Source organism: Mesocricetus auratus, unplaced genomic scaffold (genome assembly GCF_017639785.1).
Source record: "Mesocricetus auratus isolate SY011 unplaced genomic scaffold, BCM_Maur_2.0 Super-Scaffold_100007, whole genome shotgun sequence".
NCBI classification, from domain to species: domain Eukaryota; kingdom Metazoa; phylum Chordata; class Mammalia; order Rodentia; family Cricetidae; genus Mesocricetus; species Mesocricetus auratus.
This window is the reverse complement of record NW_024429191.1, coordinates 26,431,166-26,443,519: the sequence shown is the minus strand read 5'-3', so window position 1 is coordinate 26,443,519 and position 12,354 is coordinate 26,431,166. Positions and strand designations below refer to the sequence as shown.

At 41.2% G+C, this 12,354-nt stretch overlaps 1 protein-coding gene across 1 annotated transcript in view; it reads left to right on the top strand.

The window, feature by feature from the left end:
• The window catches only part of LOC110341207 (T-cell immunoglobulin and mucin domain-containing protein 2-like), a 38,214-nt gene that overhangs the window by 8,508 nt on the left and 17,352 nt on the right, over positions 1-12,354 (top strand). Inside the window, exon 5 of the mRNA XM_040747935.1 lies at positions 535-646. Within this exon, the coding sequence (XP_040603869.1) occupies positions 535-646 (112 nt within the window). The remainder of the gene's footprint in view (positions 1-534; positions 647-12,354) is intronic.

Genomic DNA, 12,354 nt, shown 5'->3' with positions numbered 1-12,354 from the left:
TGGTCTGCATATAAACATACAGGTGGAACACTATATGTACTGAATAAATTAAATCTTTTTTTTAAAAAGGGTATTTGATGTTTACAAAAGATATTTGAATTCAAGATATTCATTAACATTCCCACTCACCATTCTCTGTAGAGTACACCAGTGATATTTTGTTTCACACACAAACCAGCACAGAATGTGATTAAATCAGGCAAAATCACATACACGATGTATGAGCTCATATTAAGAATGTGGTTACATTTTTGACAGAGGTAGCTGCCCATGCAGTCACCTCAATTAACACAGAACAGGTTTCCACCATGGTCAAAGACACTGATTTCCATTGTCTTAGAGTTCCACTGCCTATCCCACTTCACATTCTTGCATCTTACTGCACATTTCACTAGCGATAGGCCAGTAAAGATGAAGCTCTAGGACCTGGAGTCTAGGTTAATGTCAAGCATGTGCACTCTATTTCGCTCCCTCGGTGACTCTTGTGTTTAATGCTGCTTATTTATTCCTACTCATGTTTTACTGTTTGCCTAGGAATCAATCCCTTCACTAAATCCACCAGAGAAAATGACTAAGGACTTTGCTCTTGTCATCCCCATTGCCGCCCTGTTGCTGCTGCTGTTTGTGGGTGCCCTGGCTGTCATGAGTAAGTAATTTCTCATAACTGTCCACCAAACAATGAGACCCAGTGATCTCTGACTGCCTTTAAGCAAGTGCACATTCCTCAGGGGCTTTGAGTTCACCTGCCTTCCCTATCTCCAGATCCAAGACATACATGTAAGCCATCTGATTCTCACGAGATATGTTAGGACCCACACGACTCTGTGGCTGGTTTCTAGGATTTGATGAGTGTTGTGCTCAGTGATCTTATACCATCGCTACTATGTCTGCAAATATTCCTAATCTGTAAAACTCAAGGAGCTTAAATACTACTGGAGTTTTCAGCTGAAACCATTTATTTATTCTTTTATTTATGTATTTGATTATTTATTCATTTTACATCCTGACACTGCCTCTAGTTTCCCTTCCCACATTTCCCCCATTCATTCTCCCTGCTGCCCATCTTACAATCTCCCTTTCAGTCCAATATATACTTCCTCTGTTTCTGTTCAGAAGGCCAGGTTTCCTATGGATATCAACTAACCACAGCATAGCATGCAGTGGATTATTACCATCTTCTGTTTTATTTTTTGTGCCTTCCATTTGCTTTGTTTTTAGTTCGGGTTTCAGATTTTTGCTGTGTGATCATGTAGTCTGGAATGGCATTGTACTTAATAAGTAGCTGAGGATGGCCTTCCTCAGGATCCTACTGTCTCCAACATCCAAGTGATGGGCTCACATGAATAGGCTGCTGTGCTTGGCAATACTGGTTTCCTAACCCTGTCCTTTGTATTTCAGCTGTTTCCATTAAAGGGGAAACATTCCATTTTCCATAAAAAAATTAAATACTATGACACAAGAGATTTTTGAATAGGCTTGACATTTTCAGGTCACTTTAGACTTCTGATGTGTTATCTCCTACGCTTGGGGTCTCACTTGTTCCCCAATATCATACTGTGGAATATTCTGGGATGTATTTAGTAGAAGATGCAAACATGATGTTTGAGGGAAACCCCCAGAAAAATGCTGGAACAGACTATTTGTGGGTGATGCCCAGTTCTACATGGTCCTTCCCATGAATTGTACAATTGTACACAGGGTTTTTTTCTGTTTGTAGTGCATTCCCTGTGTAAGAACTTCAGTCATGGACATACAAAACATAGGCATGAGCCACTTACTGACCTGTTTCATTTACTGGGCATAAAATGGGGAATAATGATATGCGTGTGTCTTGTCTCTGGTTACACAAGGCTTTAGTCCCAGCACTTGGGAGACAGAAACAGGAGGAACTCTGAGTTGGAGGTCAATCTTTCCTACATTGGAAATTCCAGGCTAGCCAAAGCTAATCATGGAAATCCTATCTTGAAACACTTAAAAAAATCAAGACTATTCCTGTGTAACTAACTTCATGATGTTTCTTACTTGCTATTTAGAACTTGTGTATCTGAAAAGATTATTTAAGCTGTCTCTAGTGTCATGTGCCTATTATCGCAACATTCCAAGTCTGTGGTTAGTTTGGGTACATGTTAGATGGTGTCTTAAAAGTAGAATTATTAAAATGTGACCATTTGTTCATTCAACATCTCTCTCTATCTCCCTCTACCTTTATCCCTCTGTCTCTCTCTGCAGGTTGGTATCAGTGGGAGAACATTGTTGAAGACATTGTCTACATCGTTGACTATAGTCCTTTCTCTGTAGCATAAATACCAGTGGCCCTCTGAGGGAAATTCCACCTTAGACTGAAAAGACACCGTCGGGACTGAACAGCACAGACAACCATTACAAGTCCAGAATTATTTTCTGTGTCTACTCATCCAGCAGTAGTGGAAAGGGTGACCTCCAGTATCATCCTATTTCTTATATTACCACTGACTCATTCTCTCCATTCACTGTAGCGCATTCCCTCAAAATGAATATTTTAGAATCCTGTGTGTCCTTTATGTAAATAAAGACATTTTTGATACAGTAAATAGACTCCTGCCTTGGTTATTCAAACCATTAAGAGAAGAATAGGATTGAAAAATTTAAAAAATGACTGAGGGTGGGTCGGATGGGTACCAAAATTTAGAAGTATTTCTGAAACTTTTCATGTTTATCTATTTTAGTGTAATTTGAAATGTCACTATCCCTTCCCTCCCCAAGGGGTACAACCATGGAAGCAAGCAGGTTGTAGTTTCCCTCATAGATAAATACAAGGGAGTCTAGTGTCACTATAAGAATTGGCCATGCTTTCTCATAGCTCTGGAAATATGACACATTATTATGTGGTTAATCTTAGAATAAGCATGGGCATTTCAATCAGGAGTGGTTTCCATGGTGAATATGGCACAGGCCTATACTGGGGAAGAAAATAGTGTGGACCAAGTGTTTGAGGTCCTTAATGCTATTTCCCCTGCACTGTGACGTGAGGCTCAGTGTTCCTGTACTCACCTGCTGGACTCTGAATTAGGTGCTAGAAGGAGACAATGCAGAAATGAAGGGGAAAGGAGGGAGCAGGACACAGGCTCTGCTTGAGAGAAGTCCTAGTCCAGGTGTGACAGAGTTTGGAAATATCACTGGTTCATTCAGAGTCTAAATGTATAATTGTCTCCAGACCATATTAATATTTAAGTTTATTTCAGAAGGACAAAGCATTTTCATAGTGGATCAGTGTGTCACACTCAATGAAATATTGGTTTTCCTAAGACTTAAGAAAGGCTGTTGTGAACACAAATTACAGAAAACCTACAAACTCATGGAAATTGAATAATGCTCAACTGCACCATCCCTGGGTCAAAGAGGAAATAAAAAAAGAAATTAAAGACTTCCTCGAATTCATTGAAAATGGAGACACAAGATACCCAAACCTATGGGACACTTTGAAAGCAGTGTTACGGGGGAAGTTCATAGCATTAAGTGCTCACATGAAGAAACAGGAGAACAGTTATACCAGAGAATTAACATCACAGCTAAAAGCTCTAGAACACAAAGAAGCAAACTCCCCCAGGAGGAGTAGACGCCACAAAATAATCAAATTGAGGGCTGAAATCAATAAAGTAGAAACCAGGAAAACAATACAAAGAATCAATGCAACGAAGAGTTGGTTCTTTGAGAAAATCAACCAGATAGACAAACCTTTGTCCAAACTTACCAAACAGCAGAGAGTGAACACGCAAATTAACAAAATCAGAAATGAAAAGGGGGACATAACAACAGACTCTGAGGAAATCCAGAGAATCATTAGGTCATACTTTGAAAACCTGTACTCCACAAAATTCGAAAATTTAAAGGAAATGGACTACTTCCTGGATAGCTATCATTTGCCAAAACTAAATCAAGAACAGATAAGCAATTTAAATAGACCTATAACCCCTATGGAAATAGAAGCTGTCATCAAAAGTCTCCCAACCAAAAAAAGTCCAGGTCCAGATGGCCTCAGTGCAGAATTCTACCACAAATTCAAAGAACAGCTTATACCAATTCTTCTCAAAGTGTTCCACACAATAGAAGCAGAAGGGTCTTTGCCAAATTCTTTCTATGAGGCTTCAATAACCTTGATCCCCAAGCCACACAAAGATACAACTAAGACAGAGAACTTCAGACCAATATCCCTCATGAACATTGATGCAAAAATACTCAATAAAATACTGGCAAATCAGATCCAAGAACACATCAAAACAATCATTCACCACGATCAAGTAGGTTTCATCCCAGGGATGCAGGGATGGTTCAACATACGAAAATCCATCAACGTAATCCACCATATAAACAAGCTGAAAAACAAAAATCACATGATCATCTCACTAGATGCTGAAAAAGCCTTTGACAAAATCCAACACCCCTTCATGATAAAGGTCTTGGAGAGATCTGGGATAACAGGGACATACTTAAACATAATAAAAGCTATATACAGTAAACCAACAGCCAACATCAAACTAAATGGACAGAAACTCAACGCAATTCCTCTAAAATCATGAACAAAACAAGGCTGTTCACTCTCTCCATACCTTTTCAACATGGTACTTGAAGTTCTAGCTATTGCCATACGACAACAAGGGGGGATCAAGGGGATACAAATTGGGAAGGAAGAGGTCAAACTTTCACTGTTTGCAGACGATATGATAGTTTACATCAATGACCCAAAGAACTCTACCAGGGAACTCTTACAGCTGATTAACACCTTCAGCAAAGTGGCAGGCTACAAGACCAACTCAAGAAAATCAGTAGCCCTACTATATACAGATGATAAAAGGGCTGAAAGAGAAATCAGAGAAACATCACCCTTTACAATTGCCACAAACAACATAAAATACCTTGGGGTAACGCTAACAAAACAAGCAAATGACCTGTATCGTAAGAACTTTGAATCTTTAAAGAAAGAAATTAAAGAAGCCCTCAGAAAAGGGAAAGATTTCCCATGCTCTTGGATAGGTAGGATCAATGTAGTAAAAATGGCAATCCTGGCAAAAGCAATCTACAGATTCAATACAATCCCCATTAAAATCCCAGCACAATTCTTCACAGACCTTGAAAGAACAATAATCAATTTTGTATGGAAAAACAAAAGACCCAGGATAGCCAAAACAACCCTGTTCAACAAGGCAACGTCCAGAGGCATCACCATCCCTGACCTCAAGCTCTATTATAGAGCTATAGTCCTGAAAACAGCTTGGTATTGGCACAAAAATAGACAGGTAGACCAATGGAATCGAATTGAAAATCCGGGTATTAACCCACACACGTACGGACATCTGATCTTTGACAAAGAAGCTAAAAATATACAATGGAATAAAGAAAGCATCTTCAACAAATGGTGCTGGCATAATTGGAGACTGGCATGTAGAAGAATGCGGATCGATCCATGTTTATCGCCATGCACAAAACTTAAGTCCAAATGGATCAAAGACCTCAACATAAATCCAGCCACACTGAACCTCTTAGAAGAGAAAGTGGGTGGTACCCTTGAACGAATTGGTACAGGAGACAGCTTCCTGAACATAACACCAGGAGCACAGATAGTGAGATCAACAATTAATAAATGGGACCTACTGAAACTGAGAAGCTTCTGTAAGGCAAAGGACACAGTCAGCAAGACAAAAAGGCAGCCCACAGAATGGGAAAAAATATTCACTAATCCCACATCTGCCAGAGGGTTGATCTCCAAAATTTACAAAGAACTCAAGAAGCAAGTCTCCAAAACAGCAAAGGACCCAACTAAAAAGTGGGCTGCAGAACTAAATAGAGAGTTTTCAATAGAGGAGTCTAAAATGGCTGAGAGGCACTTGAGAAAGTGCTCAACATCCTTAGCCATTCGGGAAATGCAAATCAAAACAACTCTGAGATACCATCTCACTCCTGTCAGAATGGCTAAAATCAAAAACACCAATGACAATTTATGCTGGAGAGGATGTGGTGAAAGGGGAACACTCCTCCATTGCTGGTAGGAGTGCCAACTGGTTCAGCCACTTTGGAAATCAGTATGGAGATTCCTCAGAAAAATGGGAATAAGCCTACCACAAGACCCAGCAACTCCACTCTTAGGCATATATCCAAAAGATGCCCATTCATACAACAAAGATGTCTGTTCCACTATGTTCATAGCAGCTTTATTTGTAATTGCCAGAACTTGGAAGCAACCTAGATGTCCCTCACCCGAAGAGTAGATAGAGAAAATGTGGTACATCTACACAATTGAGTACTATTCAGCAGAAAAAAATAATGGAATCATGAGATTCGCAGGCAAATGGATGACACTAGAAGAAACCATCGTGAGTGAGGTAACCCAGTCACAAAAAGAGAAACATGGCATGTACTCTCTCATATATGGATTTTAGACATAGATCTGGGGAGTGCCAGCCTACAATCCTATGGCCAGAGAGTCTGGGAAACAGAAACTTCATTTAGTGGCCGGTTAAGTACTGAGCTGAACTCAAGAAAGCCAGTAACAGAGAGGGAGGACTGATGATCAAAGGGATTAAGACTGGGCTGGTTTAACCCCCAGAAACAGCTGACCAGACAAAGGTTAACTCTTGAATCCCAGGCATCAGCCTGGGAATCCAGCATGGGACTGATCAATACCCCCCTGAATTTGGGTGTCAATGAGGAGGCCTAGGGAACCTATTGAGCCTTGGGCAGCAGATCAGTACCCATCCCAAGTATACACACGGACTTTGGACTCCCATAGAACAATGTGAGGTGCACTCTCACCCTGAACTCTTGGGGAAGGGTCTAGGCCCTGCCCTATATGAAATGACAGACTATGGACACCCCCATGGAGGGCCTCAGCCTCCTTGGGGGAATGAGGGGATAACGGGGGAGGGGGGGTTGGGGGAATGGCATGGGAGGAGTGGAGGGAATGGGAGCAAGACCTGGAACTGACTTGTGAAGCAACCTCGTTTCTTATCTAAATTTAAACTGGAAAAAAAGAAAGTTATTTGAATACATGTTAAACATTAATGTAATTTTTGAAAGGTTATATCTGATTTTTTTTACCAAAATAAATCTGGAGATAAAAAAAAAAAGAAAGGCTGTTGTGTTGGTATCTTCATTGTCAGCCCAGTTGTTGAGAAGAACAGAGTTGCAAGAGGATAATACTTTCTATTTCAGTTTGAGTAATCCCTGACTCCTGTAAGCATCTCTCAGCCCGTAGCAGAATGGAATGCTGGATCCCAGCTACATTCCACTGCTGTTCAACAGAGTTCAAGGAAATAAGTATGTGTCTCATTGGGTGTTTGTTGGGAAGTCATGTAGTAGGAATTTGCATTCTGGGTTTGCCAAATGGGGATTCCCTTTTATGCTCTCAAAATGATTGTCATTAAACTATAGTGTTTTCTATTTCTTATATTTGCAGCAATTATACATCAAAGCTTGTGTTTAGCAATGATTACACTGATTTGTAGCTTTGCTAGAAAGATTTGTTAAGATCAACATGTGTTCTAGAGTGATAAGACCACTAGATGGGGCCATCCATGGGTGCCCTGTCCTTCCTCCTTCCTGATTCCTGTCTGGTGACTGCAAGGTTCTGAGATTGTGATTCCTGCTCTGTTATTCAGTCTTCCTAGAGAGTTACGGATGACAAGAAGAGGTCTGGAAATCTGTCTGTCTGTCCCACCTAGCATTTGCAAATCATGCTAGAATTCAAGAACACGGAGACTAGTGACATTCTGTAAAAGTATGTGGAACTCAGGGCAAAACAAGTTATATATAGGGTTAGCTCTCTTTTTAAGCCATCTGTTTGCTGATATCATGGCCACACTTTTCTTGGTGGGTTGTGGTTGTCACAATGAGGGGTGACTGGTGAGAAACTTTTAGCAGTAAAACATTCCAGAGTGTACGTCCCCACCCTAGCAGATGTTATAGTAATAGCAGATGTTGAGTTATAGCTGAGTCAATGATTTCCATATTATTACAACCAGAAATATATTTTGTATGTTGTCTGAGACCTCTTTTAATAGATCATTTTTCCCTGTGACATGGTTGGTGTTTTTCCTATACAATACAAAAATCATCAATTGAGAGAACTTATAGAAAAATCCTAGATGGATTTTGTTAATAATGCCATCATTGTATAAGTCTTGTGGATTTTATTAAATTTTCTTTCAATCTTGCACTTTCAGACACCATGGATTCTATTATCTATAACCTGCTGTTTAATACTTCATTACAATACTTAGCAATTATTTTTACTTTTTGAGATAGGGTCAATGTAAACCCTCAGCTTGACTAGACCTCCCAATGTAGGCCAGGCTGGTCTCAATGTCTCTGAGATTCTCTTAGCTTCAAACTCTGAGCGCCGTGATTAAAATTATGTGGCAGCATGACCATTTTGACAACCCATTTAAACTTTATGACTCTGTGGACATTTTGGTGCAACAGGACCACATTTTCTGAGAAAAATGTGTGCACAACTTTGAGAATAATACAGATAGGACAGTGAATAATTGTCTGACTTCAGCCATGTACTTTTGTTGTGCCCAAACTCTGAACCCCCAAAACCACCAAAAGATCAGATCCCATGCAAAATCAAGGTGTCTTTATTTTACAAGTTTACTGGGATTCTCAGTCCATTAGATACAGCAGGTGGTGTAGGAGAAACAATGAGCAACAGTGGGGCAGAATACATATTGGTGCAGAGCAAGGGGAGTGTCCGGAGTTCCACTGTTTACATAACAAATGCCTCAGGCTTGGTGCAACTCAGGTCTTGAGCAACCTGTTCTGAGCTGGCTGGGCATCTGCAGCTGCACAGTTCAGACATAGCTACTGATACAGGGTCCAAGATCCATATGAGACACCACTTGATGCTTCTGTTTGTTCAGGTGTATGAATGCATTCTGGCCACTCCTGGTTGTTTTTAAGGGCTGTGTGCTTGTGTCTGTGTCTTACTATGTGTTCTGTCAGTTTTGTTTTTCAGTATTGAACAGGTGCTTTTTCAGGTTTGAGAGACTAATTCCATGCAGCTTAAGACCTATGCCCCCTCTTGATGGGGATCCAAATCCTTTTGGGTCTCCCAAGTCACTCAGAGACTCCCTCCACCTGTCCAACTCTGGGAACAGGGGTGTTTGCTTGTTTTGTTTGTCTTGGATAGTTTTGTTTAGTTTGATTCTTGCTTAAGGTCAGGGTTGGTTCCTTTGTGAAGGTGGGGAGAGGGAGCGCCTGGGACTGTCATTCAAGCCAAACTGTCATCTGTGTGGAGTGCACACAGGGAGGGGGAAATAGTTCTCCTAGAAGACCTTCCCTCTGCTCTTCCCTGGGCTTGCTTAAACAGCCTCGGGAAAGGGAGAATGTTCCACTTGTCTGAGCCCAAAGGAAAAGAGAATGTTCCTTTCCCTTCCATTCCCTTCTGTTTTTGTAGTTTATGTCTTTGTTTCAATCAATGCTCCATAACACCCACCATTCCCTGAATAATAGTAAACAAAGGAAAACAACAAAACCACTGCTGGGATAGGCAGAGGATGGATGACAGACTATGCAGCCTGGGCAGAATAGATTTCCTTTCTGTCCAAGGGCGACCAAGGAGGCTTTAAACGACCTTTCCTAGGTCCTTTTTAAAGGACTAAAAACAACAACTAAAAAGATGTCCTTTGTTATCCAGTCAGCGCCAGATATTAAAACAAAACAGTTTCCAAATTAAAACAAAGTTATAAGTACGTCCCTGTCGCTGGGGGTAGCTTAAAGGGTGTTTATCAATGGAAAACTGATTGGAATGAGACCTCTTCCATAAACAGAAAGCTACTGCCACCTTCTCTGATGATGAGACAGTTAGACTTATAGACATGGAGCAACATTTTGGTGTCTCAACCTGTCAGAAGAACGCAAACCACTAGGACTGGACCAATGACAAAATCCTATAATTAATTGTTCACCCATCTAGTTTAGCTACCTCTGTCAAGATTAAACAGTACCCATTGGAAACAAAAGGGGGAAATTGCAGGTCATAGTTCCTGGCTTGAAGAGACAGACATCCTGGTGCCTTGCCAGTCACCCTGGATTACACCTGCCTGTGAAGAAACCAGGACTTCTGATTCTCACATGTATGATTCTTCTAGACGAACAAGTGTACATTGTCTTCAACCTGAAAGTTGTGTTTTTCAGCCTCCCATCGGCATAGGTGTGTCAACTCATCTTTGCTTTTAATGGACAGACCCAGAGGGAGGTTTCAATGGGCAACACACCTTGGACCAATGAACCAGGTTGCTCCAGGATTTAAAGACACTAAATGCAGACTTCCTGTCCTTCCATTGGGGTTTTCTGGGAAAATGGATCATAAAAGAGCCACTGGGATAATGCTGCATGAATTACATACCATGAGGTATAAAATGGGGGCAAAGAAAGCCCAGCTTTGCAGAAGACTCCCTATCTTGGCTACCAACTGAAGGGAGGCAAAGGGAGCTTGTCTTACAATAGGATTGCTGCTATCCTTCAGATCTTCACTCCAAACTCTTAGACAGGTACAAGTGTTTCTAGGGACAACTGAGTATTGCTGCCTCTGGATACAAGACTTTTGTGAAAATAGAAGGGTCTATCCACCAGCACAAAGAGGACACTAACCCCTGAATTTGGACTGAGACGAAGCAGAAGACAAAACTGGTTATTATCCAAGCTTTGGGGCCCTAGAAACCCTCTGTGACATACCTATCCAAACAATTGGGCCCTATAGCTACAGGATGGCCCTCCTGTCCAAGAGCTATGAATGTTAACAAACTCTGGGTCAAGCTCTTTAACTCACAACATAACACAACTCCTCTGAGGGATACCAGAATGCTGACTATCTAAGGCCTGTGTGACCCACAAAAATTTATGAGTTGCCTAGATAGAGGTATGTTGGACAGCCTAGTGTAAGAAGTCTCAGTCAGATGCTAGGTTTGTGCTCAAGTGAACCCAAAACAGAGGCTCTTACCCAAGAAGGGGTAGGAATGAAAGACCAATACCCCAGTGGATCCTGGGAAAGCTGACTTCACCAAGAACTGAACTGCTAGGGGAGGATAAATGCACTTACTAGATTTTGTTTTGTTTTAGTTTTTCGAGTAAGTGTTTCTCTGTGTAGCCCTGGCTGTGCTGGAAATCACTCTGTAGGTCAATATGGCCTCAAACTCAAAAAGATCCACCTGCCTCTTCCTCCCAACTGCTGGGATTAAAGGCATGAATCACAACTGTCCAGCATATTTACTAGTTTTTAAAGATATCTTTTCCAACTGGGCGCTGGTGGCATACACCATTAATCCCACCACTTGGGAGACAGAGGCAGGCAGATCTCTGTGAGTTCGAGGCCAGCCTGATCTATATAGCGAGTTCCAGGACAGGCTCCAAAGCAATACAGAGAAACCCTGTCTCGAAAAATAACAACAAACAAACAAACAAACAAAAAGACACCTTTTAAAACTGGGTAAAAGCATTCACCACCTGGAAAAAAACTGCTCGATTGTAGCTTAAAAAGATCCTCCATGACCTAGTCCCCTGATTTGGCCTCCTCCTAACAATGGTGTTCAAAATGGTCTGGCTTTCAAAGCCAAACATTTCAATTAATAGCAAAAGCTATAAACACAGATTTAAAACTTCATTGTGCATATAGAACTCAGAGTTCTGGCCAGGTAAAAAGAGTAATCAGGACACACTCACACACACATACACACACAACACACACACATACACACAAACACACACATACACACCATCTCTAACAAAAACTCCCATTAGAGTCCTACAAAAGTTGAATGGGCCTCTTAGCTTTACTTTGCATTGGACTGCTACACTCCATGTAGGGAAGGAGTGATCCCTATGAGATAATGTTTCAAAGACCTCTCCCACTGCTTCCCAGGCTCGAAGACCAGCAGAAATGTCTAGCCATTCCTTTCTCAAGTCACTCCAGGCACTGTAGTACTCCATAAAAGCTATTCATTTGACCTCCAAGTCCACCACCAGCTCCTCTTTGTTCCAGTCCAAAAATGATGTCGAAGTAAAGCAGGTAGCAAAATGGGCACTAAAACTAACTTGGAAAGGACTCTATGTGGTGATTCTCTCTACTCCTATGGTTGCAAGGTAGTCCTCAGAACCAATAATGTATCCTTACAACATGATGAGTCCCTAATTAGACTCATACACTAAGACCAGTGAGAAATATAACAGGACCCCAGACCTTAGAAGAAACTGAGAACGTAGCATAACTGACTCCATGATGGAAGTGCCATTCAGGCTGTAAATCTCAGCACATGGAAAACAACACCTGTGAAAACTAAATCAAAGGCCCAATACATCAAATCCACATAGTTCTGGTAAAGT